The sequence below is a fragment of the Aythya fuligula genome, chromosome 12 (assembly GCF_009819795.1).
Source record: "Aythya fuligula isolate bAytFul2 chromosome 12, bAytFul2.pri, whole genome shotgun sequence".
Classification (NCBI taxonomy): Eukaryota; Metazoa; Chordata; class Aves; order Anseriformes; family Anatidae; genus Aythya; species Aythya fuligula.
This window is the reverse complement of record NC_045570.1, coordinates 19,784,498-19,801,729: the sequence shown is the minus strand read 5'-3', so window position 1 is coordinate 19,801,729 and position 17,232 is coordinate 19,784,498. Positions and strand designations below refer to the sequence as shown.

At 59.1% G+C, this 17,232-nt stretch overlaps 3 protein-coding genes across 7 annotated transcripts in view; 1 reads left to right on the top strand and 2 right to left on the bottom strand.

The window, feature by feature from the left end:
- The first annotated feature begins 237 nt into the window (after window positions 1–237).
- Window positions 238–2,308, top strand: LOC116493946 (cytochrome b-245 light chain). The gene is made up of 6 exons (XM_032195631.1): window positions 238–377; window positions 973–1,042; window positions 1,274–1,348; window positions 1,463–1,546; window positions 1,629–1,710; window positions 1,823–2,308. The coding sequence occupies exons 1-6, from the start codon at window positions 320–322 to the stop codon at window positions 2,003–2,005; spliced, it is 552 nt and encodes a 183-aa protein (XP_032051522.1). The 5' UTR covers window positions 238–319; the 3' UTR covers window positions 2,006–2,308.
- Window positions 2,309–3,344: 1,036 nt separating this feature from the next.
- IL17C (interleukin 17C) lies at window positions 3,345–4,912 on the bottom strand. The gene is made up of 3 exons (XM_032195798.1): window positions 4,883–4,912; window positions 3,720–4,051; window positions 3,345–3,594 (listed from the first exon to the last, which is right to left on the bottom strand). Exons 1-3 carry the CDS (start codon window positions 4,910–4,912, stop codon window positions 3,345–3,347), a joined length of 612 nt encoding a protein of 203 aa, XP_032051689.1.
- A 2,044-nt stretch (window positions 4,913–6,956) lies between these two features.
- The window catches only part of ZC3H18 (zinc finger CCCH-type containing 18), a 41,575-nt gene continuing 31,299 nt past the window's right edge, over window positions 6,957–17,232 (bottom strand). For 4 of the 5 annotated variants that reach the window (XM_032195734.1, XM_032195736.1, XM_032195737.1 and 1 more), the window contains 7 exons: window positions 16,977–17,120; window positions 15,065–15,217; window positions 12,843–13,003; window positions 12,082–12,275; window positions 10,858–10,954; window positions 8,866–8,962; window positions 6,957–7,683 (listed from right to left, as the gene is read on the bottom strand). In XM_032195734.1, coding sequence (XP_032051625.1) covers window positions 7,485–7,683; window positions 8,866–8,962; window positions 10,858–10,954; window positions 12,082–12,275; window positions 12,843–13,003; window positions 15,065–15,217; window positions 16,977–17,120 — 1,045 coding nt within the window. In that variant the 3' untranslated portion in view covers window positions 6,957–7,484. The remainder of the gene's footprint in view (window positions 7,684–8,865; window positions 8,963–10,857; window positions 10,955–12,081; window positions 12,276–12,842; window positions 13,004–15,064; window positions 15,218–16,976; window positions 17,121–17,232) is intronic. The other variant, XM_032195735.1, reaches the window with a different exon arrangement.

The following is a 17,232-nucleotide window of genomic DNA, read 5'->3' as shown; positions in this document are numbered from 1 at the left end:
CGGTGATGGGGGGGGAGCGGGATGTGACCCCCCCAGGGACCCCAGTGGGGTCCTGGGGGGGGACAAAAAGGGGCGTGGCCTATGGGAAAGGGGCGTGGTCTATGGGAAAGGGGCGTGGTTTATCGGGGTGGGGTGGGGTTTATTGGGGAGGGGTGGGGTTTATCGGGGTGGGGTGGGGTTTATTGGGGAGAGGAGGGGTTTATTGGTATGGGGTGGGGTTTATGGGGTGGGGGCGCGGTTTAGGGCCGGGGCTCGGTCCCATACGCGGCGCCGCTGCCCTTCCGCGTCCGAAGCGGGCCGGGCCGAGCCGAAGCGGGCCATGGGGCAGATCGAGTGGGCGATGTGGGCCAACGAGCAGGCGCTGGCGGCCGGGCTGAGTGAGTGCGGGGGGCTGCGGGGGTGGGCAGGGGGCTTTGGGGGGGGGTGGGAGGCTTTGGGGGGGCTGCGGGGCACGGATCCACCACGCAGGGACCCCAGGGACCCCCGTGTTGTCCCCATAAGTGTGTCCCTGTGGTTTGTTTCGGGTTGTGGCCCCCCAATTTTGGCCTGGTTTGGGCTGGGGATGGAGGAAGTGAGAGGCAGCGGGGACGCGGAAGCGCGGGGGGGGGGGAGGGTGGCACCCATGGGGGTGTCACACGGGGAGGGTGGCACCCCTGGGGCACCGTGTCACCCCATGGGGCTCACCCTGCAATGCCCCCAAAGCTGGGATCCAGGGGGGGGCTCGGGGTCCCCAAGTGCCATCCCCAGCCCCAATTGTGCCACCTCCAGGGTGGGGGGGCTCCAAAATGTGCCCCCCAACCCCAACCCGCTCATCCCACAGCCCCCCCCAGACCCTAAATCCAGGGGGTCCCACACACAGCATCACCCCGGCGTCCTGCTCAAAGGGTCCCCAGGCTGGGGGGGGGCACACGTATCCTCTTGTGGGATTGGGGGGGCCACCAGTGTCCCCACCGTCCCCCGGTGTCCCCGCAGTCATGCTGACCGGCGGCATCGTGGCGGTGGCAGGGCAGTTCAAGGGCTGGTACTTCGCCGTCTACGCCATGTATCCTTTTTTTTTTTTTGGGGGAGGGGGGCACAGCGGGGAGACCCCTGCCCCAATTCGGCACCAGGAGGTGGACGGATGGGGAGGGGGGACGCACACACGAATCCTCCCTGCCCAAATTTGGCCCCAAATCTCTCCGTTCCTGCCCCGTTTCCCATGGGGGCTGCGCCCGGGGGGCTGATCCTGACCCACCGAGCATTGTTTTTCCTTGACCCCCCCGCCCCCCCCCAGCGCTGCAGGCGTCTTCGTCTGCCTGCTCGAGTACCCCCGCAGCAAGCGCAAGAAGGGCTCCACCATGGAGCGCTGGTAAGTCACCCCCCCCCCCCCGCCTTGCAGCCACCCGGGGGGGATTTTGGGGATCCCTTAGGGCTGGTTTGGGGGGGTCCCGTCCTTTCTGACCCCCCCGGCACCCCCCAACAGCGGCCAGAAGTACATGACGGCGGTGGTGAAGGTGTTCGGACCCCTGACGAGGAATTACTATGTCCGAGCCGTCCTGCACGCTGCGTAAGTGGGGGGTTTGGGGGGGGTCGGGGATGGGGTGCAGCCCCCCCAGAGCCCCCCCCTGAGCCCCCCATTGTGCCCCCAGGCTCGCCGTCCCCGCCGGCTTCCTCCTCTCCACCATCCTGGGTACCGTCTGCTTGGGCATCGCCAGCGGCATCTACCTGCTGGTGAGCTTCCAAGGGGGGGATTTGGGGATTTTTTGGGGGCTTGGGGGGGCCCGGCTGGAGCAGAGGGGCTCCCAAAACCCCCCCCTACTCCACCCCAACCTTGTTTTTGCAGGCGGCGGTGCGCGGCGAGGAGTGGAGCCCCATCGAGCAGAAGCCCCAGGAGCGGCCGCGCGGGGGGGACACCATCAAGCAGCCCCCCAGCAACCCCCCGCCACGGCCCCCCGTCGACGCACGCAGGAAGCAGCCGGCAGAAGAAGGGGGCCAGGTCAACCCCATCCCCGTGGAGGCCGAATAATACCCGGGGGGGGCGCAGCTTCTGCTGCTTGTGGCCCCCTTTCCACCTCCACCCGCTTCCCTGCTGCGCCCCGGGGGCACCGCGGTGCCTGGGGGGTCCCCAAATCCCCGGGGGATGCTCAGGTCCCCGTGGCCCCCCCGGTGCTCCCCAAATCTCCAGGGGATGCTCAGGTCCCTGTAGCCCCCCCAGGGCTCCCCGTATCCCCATGGAAGCCCCGGCTCCCCCCCCAGCCACGCAGCTCCGCTCGCTGCACCCATTCCTGCCTTGGTTTCGTTTTTAACGTTTTTAGCGCTTTTTTTGCAATAAAACAACCAAAAAGTCCCGGATCCTGCCTGCATCTGGCTCCCTGGTGCTCTGGGTGTGAGCTTGGGGAGGGGGCTCGGTGCCCAAATCTTCCATGGCCCCAGCTGGGGGTTGGTGACAGCTTTTCCCCGGGGGGGGCCGTGCATTGCAGCGGCACGGTGTGCCCCCAAAACGCCCCCAGAGCCCTGTGGGACCTCCCCCAGCAGGGAAATTGGGGCCACGAAGGAGGTCTGGGTGTATCACGGGGGGGGACAAGGGACACCCGTGTCAACCCGTGTCCATCCTCTGCTTGCTGGGGACAAATCCTTCCTGGCTTTGGGCACCAGCGGCTGCTCCGGGGGGGATCCCCAGCCTCCAGCACCCATGGGTGCCGCCAGGGCGCGTGGGGTGGCCCCAGCAGGTGGCGCTGAGCCCATGGGTGCCCGGGGGCTGAGCCATGGGAAAGGAGTGGGTGGCGGGGCGCTGCGGGTGCCGGGGGGGGGGGACACCCTGCAGTGCTGGGTGCTACGGGACTGAGAGATGCCCCAAAAACCCAGCACCCATGGGGGCAGCTGGCGGTGGGGACACCCATGCACGTCCTACAACCCTGCACCAATAATTCTGCCCCCCCCCCACCACGTCACCCCAGGTGGAGACAAAAGCAAGCGGCGTGCCACGGAGGGTCAGGATTTATTTTTTTGCATGGTGCCGACGTTAAATAGCACAAGGAGGGCTCAATAAATAGCTCTATGGGGGAATAAATAACCAGCGAGTGCCCGGGGAGCGCTCGCAGGGTCTGCAGCGGGGGTGATGCTGGACCCCGGGGCCGCTGCCTTTATTTTTTGGGGGGGGAAGTCAGCAATAAATACGGGTTTTTTTAAAAAAAAAGAAGCCCCCAGCAGGCGTCGGCAGCCCCTCGTCTCAGGGCAGGGCTCATAAATAACTCATAAATAAAAAGGTGGAGGTTTGGGGGTGCTCTAGAACAAGCACGGCGGGGGGGAGCGGTGACACGGTCACGCTTTTTGGGGGGCTGAGGGGGGCTCCACGGGAGCAGGGGTCAGCGCCCGGTGCGGGGCAGGACGCACGTGCAGCCCACGGGCACCTTGATGTAGTCCACCTCGAAGGTGACGAGGCCGGGGCCGGAGGGGCGCGGGCAGGGCTTGCGGCGCAGCACCATCATGGTCTGGTGGATGGCCACCGAGTTGAGCGAGGTGGTCTCCCGGCCCGTCTTCACGTCCACGCAGCCGTCGCAGAGGCACTCGGCGAAGGCCAGCTTGCGGGGGTACCGGTTCTCATCCTCGTCGATGCTGCAAGAAGGGGCACCCTCAGCATCCCACCACGTCCCCCCTTAACCCAAAACCGCACCGGTGCCCACCCCGTGGTGGGATTTTTCCCCTTTCCCAGCCCGTTTTTATCCTCTCTGGGTACCCACCGGTAGCGCCACGGGGAGATGGAGCGCTCGTTGGGCTCGCTGCGGAGCCCGGCGCGGAGCTGCAGCGCGGGGCAGGCGCGCTCGCGGTGGTGCCGGCGACGTCTTCGGCGTCGGGCTTCGTCCTGCAGGCGCTCCAGCTGCGGCACCAGCTGCACGGGCACGTAGTGGTCCCAGCGCAGGCTGCGGCTGACGAAGTGCGCGGGGGCCTCGCCGTCCTGCAGCTCGCCCGCGCTGTAGCAGTGCACGTGGGGAAGGTGCGGGTGGGCGCCGGGGCGCCGCAGGCAGCGGCACAGCGCCAGGGCGCTCAGCAGAGCCAGGGCTCCGAGCCAGCCCTGATGGAGAGATGGGGGTCAGGAGGCAGCCCCCGCGCCCAGCGCCCACCCGGTGGCACCCCAAGCAGCCCACGGACCCCCTCGCATCCTCCCCAAGGGAAGCTTTGGGGTGAGACTGGGTGCACCCCCCAGTTCCCCAGAGCACCAACACGCACACGAGTGCGCACACCACGCAAAGAACAGCAGCCCATGCAGGCACAAGGCTGTCTGCACAATCCCAGCTCGCATCCATACCCCAAAATCGCCCTTCCATGTGCAGAAGTACCGGCACCGAGATGTGCACGTGGATACACACACAAAAAAAAAAACAGCTTAAGTGTGTTGGGGCACACCTAAACCCACAGCCCTTACACACACAGAGCTCCTGCCCCTCTCCGCACCCCCCTCAGCACACTAAACACATTCTCTACATATAAATATGTAAATATATATATATATATAAATATGTACACGTAATATAAATATATGTCAGTACACACATATGCACATACGGTGGCACCAGCACTTGTGGCTCTCGCACACAACATTTTTTATATATTATATATGTGTATATATATATATATAAAATGCATATGTATTATATGTATATGTGTGGCTCTCATACACACACACGTCATTTGGCATATTATGCATACACACACACACACAATTATATATAATTTGACATATTATATGCGTATTTATATATACACACCGATATCTTTAGACGCACACTTATATACGCACACGGAGCGGCACCAGCACGTGCAGCTCACACCGAGGCACCAGGACACACTTGCACATGCACACACACCCCCTTACACACACATTTACACACACAGACTCACTTACACACACATTTACACACACTTGCACACACATTTACACGCGCACACAGCTGGTGCCAGCCCTTCTGTGCGCAGGGGCACGCACGCGTGTACCCGGTGCCGCCCGTCCCCTCCACGCATCCAGCACCAGCTGTGCCCCAACGATCCCACAGTCACACACCTGCCTACACACACCTGTGTGCATGCAACACACGCACACACCCCCCATCTACCCCTCCACACCCCCCCAAGTCCATACGGATGAGCAGCACCTCCACGCACAGCAGCCGCCAGCCCCACGTGTGCACCGGGACACCCCCACGCGCACCCACGCACCTTCCTCTCCCCCTGGGCGGCCAAAGCCCAGCCTCGCACACCTCCCGTACCCCATCCGCTCCTCCAAGCAGCCCCCACGCCCCCTCCTGTGCCCCCCCCCAAGACCCTCTGGGGTTACCATGGGTGGGAGCGGGACGGGAGGCACGGAGGGCACCCTGCGAGCTGCAGCCGAGTGGCGCCGCCGCCGCCGCCTCCACCTTTATATAGGGCTCGGGCAGGTGATGTGCACACACCTGGAAACTCCAGCTCTGGCTGCCTTCCTCCTCCCCGCGGGCCGCCGCACTTCCTTCTCAGCCCGGCGTGTCCCAGCCCTGCTCCTGGGGGCCCGGAAATCGTTTGCCCCCAAAAGGATGGATGGGGTTGGCGTGTTTTTTTTTTTTTGGGGGGGATAGAGGGGTGCGCGGAGGTGTAGGGATTGGGGGGTGGAAAAGGGGGTGAAGCTCGGTTTGGGTGCTTGATGGCGCGGTGCTGATGGGCGCGTGGCAGCGTGGAGCATCACAGGATGCAGGTCCCAGGAGGGTTGGGGTGGCCGTGGCCTGGCTGGGCACCTGGGGGCATCCACATGGATGGTCCCTGGTCACCGCTTCCCCCCCAGGACCCTCCTGGGGCCCACGGGGAAGCAAAAGGCACCCTAATGATGGGACAGTCCCCGTGCCCCGTGCTGTCACAGCCCTGGCCCCATTGCGTAAGCCCGGCGGTGATATCACTGTCACGTTCCCGGGGCTGCCACAAACCCGGAGCAGAAATCCCGAATTGGGCAACCCTGGAAAAGGGCTGAAGGGCTGCGGCTCCCTGGGGCGCCCAGCAGAGAGGGCTCAGGCACGGCGGGGTCAGAAGAGGTGTTTCAGGGATGAGAGGAAGGTTTTCCCTGCCCTGTGTGGCTTTGTAGGGGCAGGCAGCAAGGGGAAGCCCCCCGGGGCGCTGCAAGGAGCCCCTCGCACCCCATTTTGCTGCCGAAGCACGGGGAGCAGTTGGGGGTCCCTGCTCACCACCCAGGGGCTTCTATAACCATGGGTCCTGTTAGAACATCATTGCACGAGTCTAAAACCCTTTAGGGTGCAAAGGATGAGGGTCAGCGCCCAGACCCTGTCCCCGCAGCACCCCAAAAAGCATCTTTGTGCTGCTACACACAAGACCGAGCGCCCTGGCACCAGGCACCACGGTCTTTTCTCCTGGAGATGGAAGCTGCAGGCGTTCAGCAGCGATGCCCTGCAGTGCCACCAGCCCTGAGCAGGCAGGGATAAGGCACACAGGGCCTCGGGGAGAACAGCGTGACAGCAGGGACCCCAAAAGCCTCCCCCGAAAGGGCTGGATGAGGGGTACCCCCCTCCGCTGGGTGAAACGAGCAGCAGGAGGGGATGCAGGGCGGCTCAGGAGGGATTTGGCCTCACTGATGCTGAACAAGGTGGCAGGAGGTCCCATGGCACTTGGAGGGGGGTAAAAAGGGCACTTGGGGGTTTACCTGGGGAATAAAAACCACAGAGGCTGGAAACAGGGATGGGGACAGGCCCCTTAAGGCAAGGGAGAGGGAGGAGAGGGGCACGCAGAGGACAGCGGAGAAAAGAAGAGCTGGTTATCAAAATACTTTATTTCAGGGAATATCCCTCAAAAAAAAAAAAGGGGGGGGGAGGGAAAAAAAAAACAAACAGAAAAAGGACCCTCCTCGTTAGACAGACATCCCACAACAGCTTCAGGGCTCCTTTTAAATCAACTGCAACAATCCGCTGCTTAAAAGAAAAGACAGGTCGTTTTCCCAATCAGGCTTCAGTCAAGAATATATATATATTTTTGTTCCTGGTGGAGGAGGGCGGGGGACAAGGTGATGTTGCCAGTAGTTCACAGCAGTTTTCGGCTCTCTCGTTACACAGTATTATAGAACTGCATTGCTGAAGACACTCAACACACAGCAGGGCTAACTAGGAGAATACAACTCAAGGCTAGCAAAGAGGAGAGGGCGAAGAGAGAGAAAGAGAGAGAGAGGAAGGAGTGAGAGCATCCAACAGGGCTGGAGTCCTCTGTGCATAATTTACATGGAAAAAGGGGGGTGGAAGCCCCCGTCCTGGTGCTGGCACGGGCTGCCCGGCCCCACTGGGGAGCCGGGGCGCACGGTCTCAGCTGACAAACTTCGTGGGTCAGGTTTTTTTTTTTTTTTTCTTTTTTTTGGGCGTTTTTTTTTTTTTTTTCCTTAAAAAGAATGGCGGCCAAAATAAGACAGAACTGCAAAATCCCAAAGTGGCCGCTTTTCCCACTATTTATAAAAACATGAACAGTCACTAAGGGGGCACGGCCCACTATACTTTCCCGGGGATTTTGGCCCGCTTGCGAGCGATGGCATCTTCCACGGCCTTCAGCTGCTTCAGGAGCTCCTCCCGTCGCGACAGGGTGCTGGATTTGCCCGTCTTGGCACCCGTGGGGCCGGGCTCGGTCGCTTTGCCCGGTACGCTCGTGACTTTGCTGGAGCTCTTGGACTGAGGCGAGAGCTGGCGCTTCCTGGCAGGGAGAGAAAGGCACAGGGCGGTGAGGAAGGCTGCAGGCAGGACGGGGACAAACCCCAGCAGGGAGCATGGCTCCAAGGAACAGGTTGGAGAGGAGAGGAGTCACTCTGGTAAACCGTCTGAAGCAGGGGAAGCTCAGCTGCCCCGGGGGGATCCCTGAAATTTCAGCTCAGCTCCTCGGCCGCTGGGATGGGGTGTGCCAAACCCTGCAGGCAACACTGCCAACCCCGACAGCAGCAGGCAGGAGAGGGGCAGAAGCAAGGATGCGGTCAGCCCCGAGTCTGGAAGGGCTGAGGTTCCTCTCCAGCACTAGAAAACAGGACCTCGGGGCCAGCAGAACGGGGCTGTGGTGGCTTTGGTTTGGGAAGACACTGACACACAGGCACTGAGGCTCGCTCACACCCCAGGCTGGGGAGAGGGGAGGAGATGAGTCCTGCAGAGGGACAGGACAGGACAGGGCTGAGCCCGTTTGCTCAGGTTGGTCCTCGGAGCTGACCCCAGGGAAATGCAAAGTGGGCTACGAGGCCCGAGGAAGCTTTGGGAGGCACGAGGCCAGCGCTTGTCACCGCCCAGAGGCACCCAGGGGCCACGTCTCAGCGTCAGCAGCACGCTGAGCAGCTCGGGGTACAAAGAAAAGGAACTGGGCACCCGAGGCACGGGGAACTGGGCAGCAGGGGCTGCAGTTTCCCTCTCCCCAGCACCACACGCTCGTACCTAACCCACTTGGCTCCTCTTGCCGGAACCGACCTCAAGAAACCCCCCCCGGGCGCCGGTTCCTTCCCGAGCAGGAACAGCTCAACGGTGGCTCCCGCGTGAACCCCTGAGCGCCTCTGGCTCCCGGCCAAGGAGCTTCGCGTCCTTCCTCTCCTCCCCGCGCCTCCATGGCAACTGGAAACTCTCCGGTCAGAGTCTCAGAGCTGCCCCAAGAGGAGGAAGGGAACAGCTGGGGAAGCGGGGCAACGGGAAGCAGCACGAGCGCTTCTCCGGCACGTGCGGGTCACCAGAAGCGCTCACCTTCCCCGTGAGAGCCTCACCCCACCCGGGAAAGGCTGGAGGAGAGCACAGGGCTCTGCTTTTCTCTGCAGGGCTGTTATTTGAGGGAGATGAGGGCCTCTGCTTTGGCTGTGCTGCCCCAGCCTTGTTGCTGAGACCCCCACGAGCGCGAGCGCGCACTGACCTGTCCGCCTGCGCGGGAGATGGTTTCGTGTTCTGGCCCCTCTGCCGCTCTTGTTTGGGTGAGGAGGCTCTCCCGGCTGCCTTCCTGTCACGAGAGCCTGCAGGAAAATAAAAGGTGAGATGTTCTGTTTGTCACCAAGGGTATTACCTGCCCACCGTGCCACCTCAGCACAGACCACATGGGTGCCCCATTATCTGTGATCCAGTCTGTGGCCACAAAGGTGCCCAAGGTGGCTCTGCAGCAGGCAGCTGATGGTTTATCAGCTCAAGGAGCGCTGTGTGAGCACAGCTCTGCTGCTCCTAGAGCCAGCATCCCCCCGAGTGTGTTCAGCAGAGGCTGAAGGGAGCTGCCCCATCGGAGCCGTGCGGATTTGTGGACCTCAGGGGTCCTGCTTGGCTACAACGGGTTCCCCAAGCACTGATATCCCGGAGCACAGGGAGGAGCTGCACCTGGAGGGCAGCCCACGTGCCCCCGGGGCTGTCCTGAGCCCTGAGCACTAGCCAAGCTGCACGCCCTGCTGCCAGGACAGTAATTCCTGGGGCTGCTGATCTCATTTCCATCACCACTCCGGAGAGCAAAGGTGCTCAACGGCCCGGCGCAGCCGCTGCCCGTGTTCGTTGTGTCAGTGCTCTGCTCCCGACACCACGAGGCGGCCAGCGCTGCAGATTTGATCACAGCAAGGTTATAGAGGAGGGAAGTGAGACTCAGCACAGCCACCGACAGCTCCGTGCTGCGATTTTTGAGCCTGGTGCCTCTGCTCAGTCCCAATTCCATCACGCTCGCCACTGTGAGGTGAGGCCGAATCGCTGCCGGGGCTCGTGTCCCACTTACCACTCTTTAGAAGTATTTTATGGTGTACAGACAACAAATCAAGTGTGTCATTACAGCTACAGCTATAAAACCAGCACGGTTTGCTAGATCAACCCGTTTGTTTGTCTGCAGCTCAGCAGTTGTTGTGAACTAGGTCCCAGTGAACTTCCCCCTCGCCCAGTCCCTCTCCGCGCTGCGGCAGCTGAGCGCACGCGGGCTGTGAGCACTCCATTTTTTCTGGCGAGCGCCCAGAGTCAACAAGATACACCTACAGCTGAGACAACGGGGAAAACAACATCACGTGGCGATGCTGGCACGGGATGCCAAAAACAGAGGCACCTCTGGCCACCGACTTCCCTCCCCCCCCCCCCCTTGTTTTTCAGCAGTGGCTGGAGCATCACGTTCAGGTCCCTCGCAGCTTGGTTTTCCAAGTGCTCGTAACTCCTGCCAAGGACTCGGAGGCAGGAGAACACTTGGAAAGCCTGCGTCTTTCTAATCACACAGGGCAGATCAGGTTGTGTCACACACAAGTGGGGAAATCGGCTCATTTCACAGGCTGGATGATCTAGCCAAGTACTGCACCCATCCCGGAGCCTTGGCAGCCCGTGCTCCCTTTCTAAGCACTGCCAGAAGCCTTATCAGGAGCCTGCGATCCCGCGGTGATACACCCCAACACGAGGTGAAGCCCCTGGGAAGGGAACAGCCTCATCCAGTGCCACGACAGGACACGGGGCAGCCTTCCTGGGAAGGACGGACATGCACCTGAGGTGGAGGTGAGCGCGCCGTGCCTTCAAAGCGAGGGATTCTCTGTTTTTTTTTTTAATTTTTTTTTTACAGCGGAGGTGCACAGACACGGCGGAGCCACGGCGCTGGCAAGGCGCACCACAAGACAGCTCGGCACAGCCGGGCTCGGCCTGCCCAGGGCTGACCTCACCTCGCTTACTTCACAGCCAGCCCGCAGCGTCTCAGCGCCACCGCGGTTGTGCAGCACGGTGGCGAAGACGCCCGGGGATCTGGTGGCCACGGCTCACTCCAAGGCTTTGCTCGCAGGGAAACCCCTCCAGCAAGGGGATTCCTGCAGCGGGGGCTTTTAGGAGATGTTTGCCACCCGATCTGGGGTGCCTCTGGTGGCAGGGCAGGAACCCTGCCGGGGCCAAAACCCTCCTCCGGCCGATGTCTCACCTCTGTCGGGTGACAGGTTCGCCCGTTTGGCTGCTGGAGAGCTCGGCCTGTCTTTGTCTGCTGGCTCGTATCTCTTCCTGCTTCCTTTGTCAGCTGCCTGAATGGAATGAAGCAGACAACGGAGCTGAGTGGCCATTTCCCTCCGGGGAGGGAAGCCAACAGATTATTTCCTGCGGCGGCTGCCAGCGCTGCGCTGGCTCGCTGATGCAAACACAGCTCCTGTTCAACTCCTGCTGCGCTCCAGCCCCCACCATCCCCAGCACCGTGCGATTCCCCTGCCACTAAAAAATTCCTCTGCCACTGCACGGGAGCAGCAACAGCCTCTGGGGCCAACTCTGTGCTGTGTTTCGTGGCTATTTTTGTTACTGCCAGAAACGGGAGAAAAGCAGCGCTTTGGGGAGGCTTTTTCAGCAGCACCAAGGATGGCAAACGGCAGCGAGGCTCGGGGAGCTGCGCCTTGGTCCAGCACCGATTGTGCCAGCCCGCAGCTCGGTGTAATTGCCTGCTCCTCCCCGCAGAGCACGCTTCGCAGCCCCGATAAAGTCACCTCGCGTCACAGCACGGGGAAGTAGGGAAAACTGCGGCCTCAGATTGCAACGGGAAAGAGGCCGTCAGGGAAAAAAAAGAAAAAAAAAAACACCATTAAAACTATAAAACCAGGAACCCAGCCACGTGACGGGAGCCAACACCCTGCTGCGGCACAAAGCCCCGCGAGGTCAAACTCTCGCCTGATCTGGATTGAGTCTGTGCTGCAGGCACCCCACTGGGGCATCGGGCTCCGTTGGAAGTGGGGACAGCACCAGGCGGGCTCCTTTTTTGCCATTTTTACCTCTTACCACAGTTAATGACCTGCCAGCAGCTGGCTCTGGAGGTGCCGGGGGGAGGCCAGCTCACCGGGAAGCGTGCGGGGAGCATGCTCTGGGCGGGCAAGGCCCCGCTGTGCCTTGGTCTGGCTGCCTGGGATGCAGCCTTGGAGAAAGCCGGGACCAGCCCTTGAAGCTGCAGCAGGAATGTGCCCCAGGGGAGCCGCCAACACAGTCCCGAGCCGAAGCCACCGCAGGGTGTGTGCTGCCAGACAGGTTCTGTGCCTCTCCAGCCCCAGCTGCAGCTACCCGCCCGAGCTCATCCCGACAGCACGGAGCCTGCAGCTCCCCTTCTGCCAGCCTGCAGCCCCACAGCACGGCCCCGTCCGCTCCTCGGACCCCCCGGGGTCCCTCCTCTCACCTTATTCAAGAGCGTCAGTTTGATCTCCTTGTGAGCAAAGCCTCCCTGCTGAGCCTGGGGGGCTGCGGGCTGCTGGGGCTGCAGGAGCTGCTGGGATTTGCTCCCCTGGGCGAGCTTGGCCGATTTCAGGAGCTGAGCAGAGGCGTCCCGTTTCCGCTTCTCCTCCTTAGCGCTGTCTTCTTTTTTTGATTTTCCTGTTGAAAGCAGAGCGCAGGCACGTGGCTCGCCACCGATTCCTTTCGCCTGCCTGCAGGGCGAGCGGGTGCTGCCCCAAGCCCTGGAAAAGCCCACACCAGCTGGCGTGGCCTCTGGCCCCAAGGTCAGGAGATCCAGGAAACCATAATTTCCGCAAAGAACACTTAACATAAAAGAACAAAAGGCTCTTGCCGCCACCTCTGCTCCAGTCTAAAAGGGACAGAGGACTTACAGCCTGATACTGGAGTCATCCAGTTTTTTATTTATATATAAAACTCTCTATCACCATCACCTTGCAATGGTGAAAGAGAACAAAAATAAAGGAGCATCAGGCAGAACTCCTGGGCAGGAAAAGGCATTTTTACAGCCACATGGACAAAAGGATGAACGTATGTTTGCTCCACAGCCTCCCTTTGCCATGGTCTCACCTGTCTCTGCCAGACACTCGTGCCCCGCTGACTGATTTTCCTGGCGCCCGCAGCATCACCAAGCAAGCTGCACGCAGATCTCTGCTCCCCCCCTTTTTCCCCTGTACCCCGTAGAGAAGAAAAGGCCAAACCAGGTACCTCTACCTTTCTTCTGCTGCGCCGGGGTTGGGGATCGGGAGCTGGCTGAGGACACGGGGCTGGCCAGGTCCGCGTACATGTCTTCGGAGTCAGCGCTGCGCACGGAGCTGCTGCTGGAGGAGGCACTAGAGACAGAAGAAACGCTGCTCACGCTCAGGGACCTGGAAAGAGCCAACAAGCCGTTACAGTCGCAAACGCAACGAGAACCAGGCAGCGACGAGGCAGGCAGCTTTGTTTTAACTCCCCCAGTGTACCCAAAGAGAGTGGCTGGGATGTCAGAAAGCTCCTAAGGCGGGCAACATCCAGGGGAAAGACAAAGGCTGTGTCTCCTGGGGCACGGATAATATGAAAATCCTGAACGAGTTAAAGCCTAGAAAGCCCTGTTTATTTATAAACAGGATTAAGGCAAAGCTCAGCAGGTCACTGTTCCCCCAGGTAAACAAAAAGTGAAAGCAGGGTGTGCGCTACCACGTACGTGTCAGCGTTATGGCTCAGGTCAAGGGTTTCCTGGCAGTGCTTTTGCTGCACGAGTTTATTCACAGACCTCGAGTCCTCCAGCCCGAACCTCCTGCCCGGCTCCCCAGGGTACAGGAGAGCCCGGCTGCCTATTGGGAAGAGGCACACGCTGCCAGGAGTGGTAATGACAGGGAAGGAAGCCTCCGAGATGGCTATCTGCTAATGGATTCACAACATTCAAACTATCAGACAGTCTAATTCATCTAAGAAAGGCTTTCTACTTAGGAGCACGCCAGACAAAAAAAAAAAGCAGGGCTGTGCACAGGTGGATTTCCCTTCGGGGGCCCTGTCTCCCCTCCCCAAATCTTGCCCCAAATCCCAGCCAGCTGGGACGTGGCTTGCAGGGCTCCCAGCGCCGTGCAGGACCAGCTGTATCCTAACCGTGTGAATCTTCCCGCAGCCTCTCGAGCAGGTTCTGCAGGCCACACCGACTCCTGCACCCCAGCTGGTGAGATCCAGGCTCGCTCGGTGAAAGCTGGGCTGTGCACAGCTGCAGGGGCAGACCTGGAGCAAGCTGCTGCTTTGCTACCCACGGGCATCCGAAACAGGGCTAAATTTTGAGAGAAAGTCTCACTGAAAGCCACAGCGTGACCGGGCGAGCCAGAAACTCCTTTGGGAAAGCTCCTGTGGCAGCAAACCTGGTTTGGGTACAGGCTAATTCCTAAATTCCCTCCTCATCCACACGGCCAGCAGCTGGCACGGCCCGGTGCCACAGGAGCAGCCCCTGCAGCGAAGCTTTTCCCATTTTCTCCTCTCAAGCCCTGGTACAGCCGAGAGCTCTCAAAGCCTCTTGCATCACCTGCCTGATCTGAGGAAGGTGACAAGCACGCAGTAAACAAGCCGGCATTTCTGTCAAATCAGGCGGATATTGAGCCTGGGAGTTTCACACGTGGGAATTAACAATGGTCGGAGCTAAAGCCTGTTTCATCCGCCGGCTTTAGGTGACAGGTCTGCTTCTAAATCCGTGCTTCACCACTGGGAAGCTTTGCGTTTCAAGGCTGCTTGGGAAGTTTTTGGGGATTCCGGGCGTATGAACAGATGCAAAAAAAAAAAAAAAAATCTGCAGGAAGGACTTGAAAGGGGTTTACTTCACAACTCCTTCCTGGAGGGAATGAGCTGTTTACAAATCTCCCAGATTAACAGCCTTCTAACTACCCACTTGGGGCTAAATACAAAGGGAACTGGTCGTGCAACTTCACCAGCAAAGTAAAAATATCATTAGCTGGGCCTTTTAGGTCTCTTCTGACCTCCCTCTCCTGGCAGGCCAAGCACCTTCCCTAAGGACATTCGGTAACTGGAGGCAGCTGAGGCTTAGAACAGCAAAACTCCCCAGCCCCAGACTGTTAATTGTACCTAAATTAATTTATGGGGTGTTGGTTCCCCCCCACAACGAGATAAAATGTTAAACTAAGACCTGGCCGTCAGGAGAAGGCGTTTGGCCATAATTTGGGTAAACGTGGACAGTTCAGCACCAATTATTTCCTTGGATAAGCCACAAGGCCCCTATCAACACAGTAGTACCACGATTTGGGACGTGGGATTCATAACCCCACACGAAGGGACAATCCTGGTCCGTGTCCTAGTTACCTACAGCCGCTGACACCTGAAGCTGAGGGAGCTTTCGCTGCGAGAACCCGAACAATTACAAGGGGTTCTCATCCAGCCCCCGCTGCTTCAGCAGAGCTGACGGAGGAGCAAGGCTGTACCTGGACTTCCTGGACCCAGAGGCGGAGTGGGAGACTGAGGCAGACGACGATCTGGAATGAGATCTGGAGAGAGACCGAGACAAGGACCGGGATCGGGAACTGGATCCGCTGTAGCTGCTGGCGCTGCCGCTGATGCTGCCGCTGATCGTCCGCCTGCAACACAGCAAACCACGGCCTCACCCCGCTGCGCTGGGCGGCCAAACGGGGCGAGAAAGAACCCTTTAGGGACAGTTCCACCCGTGTCCTGAACCGTGTCCTGAACCGTCTGAAAGGAGGGTGCTCTGCAAATGTCATTGGTTCAGGTGTTGTTCCCAGCACTGCTTTCCCAATCTCTTTTCTGAGCTGCAGGTGTTTGATGCAAGACTGAACAACGCTCATCAGAGCCAGACAAAGAGGGAGCTGAAGGCTCCTTAGTCCCCTAGTGATGCCAGGAGCAAACGATTCCTACAAAGAATTGCTATTTTGGGACTACCTTGTGTTTCAGGCTCTGTAAATAACCATACGTGTTTTTTGAGTAACACACCAGTGCTTGCAGATAGAGCTGTCTTGTTGTTGGTGCAGCAAGAACACAGGGCAGTGGAGGTGGTGTGGGTACATGCAAAAAAAAAAAAACAAAACCAAAACCAAAACCAAAACAAAAACCAAGGCTGGAATACAAATATAAGGGAAAGTCACTTAAGGCATCCACCATGATTAGCTAGTTGAAGTGAAACAAGGTCGAACTGAAGGAGTTTCTGTGGAAAAGAAATTCTAACTGCTCAGCCCCAGGCCTTTTTTTCAGCTACTGGGAAGAAAAAGGAGAGGTAATGCCATGCAAAATGAAGAATTGACTCCAGACGCTTCCAAAAAGCTGAACAGAAAACGGATTTACAGCCCCCTGCAAAACACACTGATAAAAAGTACCATGCAGTGCTCCATGAAAAGCAACGAATGCCTTACTGCAGGCACAAAACATCCTTAGACTCCTCACGTGCTCATAATAAGGACGTCTGCATTAAATTTGGGCTGCATTTTACTTCGTGTCCCCCAAACTGCTGCTTCCACAGGCTAGGCAAAGCAGGCAGCACGCCGCTATGTCAAATCCTGCAGCCTACGAAGGATGCACGAGGAGTTTCAGCTGCGTTTAGCTGACTCAGAGCCTCTCCAAGAACAGGCGACGCTACCTGCATCTGCTGCGTACCACTTCTAAACACAGACTGGTGGCTGAAGCCCAATAACCACATTTACATCCAGACAAGTGCTCCCTGTCTGCAAGCTATCAGGAGACGCTCTCATTTCAAATGCAAAGGAACGAGAGAGAGACAACGGAAACAATTCGAGGACAGCCAGAACGAGTCTCTTGAAACGTTCAGACCAGTCGCACGGGATGAAGCCAGGAAGAGAAGCAGGGCAGGGGAGCCAGCAAGCTGCACGCCGGGCTCCGAGCACGTCACAGAGCTCCTCGTCCCCTCCAGCTGCACTGCTGGAGGCTGATGAACCAGCTCCTGGACCACACAGGAGAAATAAACACCTCCTGCATCCTAGCACGTGAAAACAGGACCCAAATCCTGACCCTCCAACACGTCTGATCTGTTCTCCAGACCAAACACGCCTTTGCCTCCTCGCTGCTCAGCCTCCACAAGCAGCTGCTCCAAAACAGACCTTTTTTTTGCACTGCAGGCACTGCCTTTTGGTCCATTTAATGCATTCCACCTACTCCATCGCCCAGCCCCAGCCAGCCCTTTAGAGACGGGAGCCATTTGCTGTGGGGCAAGACACTGTTGGTCACCCCAAACCTCCCCCTCTCTTCCCACTTCCTTCCTGCCCCAGGAAAATGACTTTAACATCACGAGTCCTTGGGACTGGGACTCCAGAGAGAAACCCAGGGCTTGCTCCATCTTCCAAAGCTCACTCCACCCCACTGCTTTCTTACCTCCTGGGTGGAGTCCTCGTCTGACGTTCCTTCCTTCTTGCCTCTCTATTATCCCCTGGTTTGGCTGGCTCTGGTGCAGCTGTTGTAATTTTAGCGAGCGGCTGAGGGACTGGAAGGGCAGCTAGTTTCTTCACAGATTTTTCACTACGAAAAAAAATCAAACATTTTCATGGGCACGATCAAATTCAGCAGATTACAGAAAAACAGGCATTTCCAAAAGTGGTAACACACACTCACACTTGGTGCTGAGCCATCA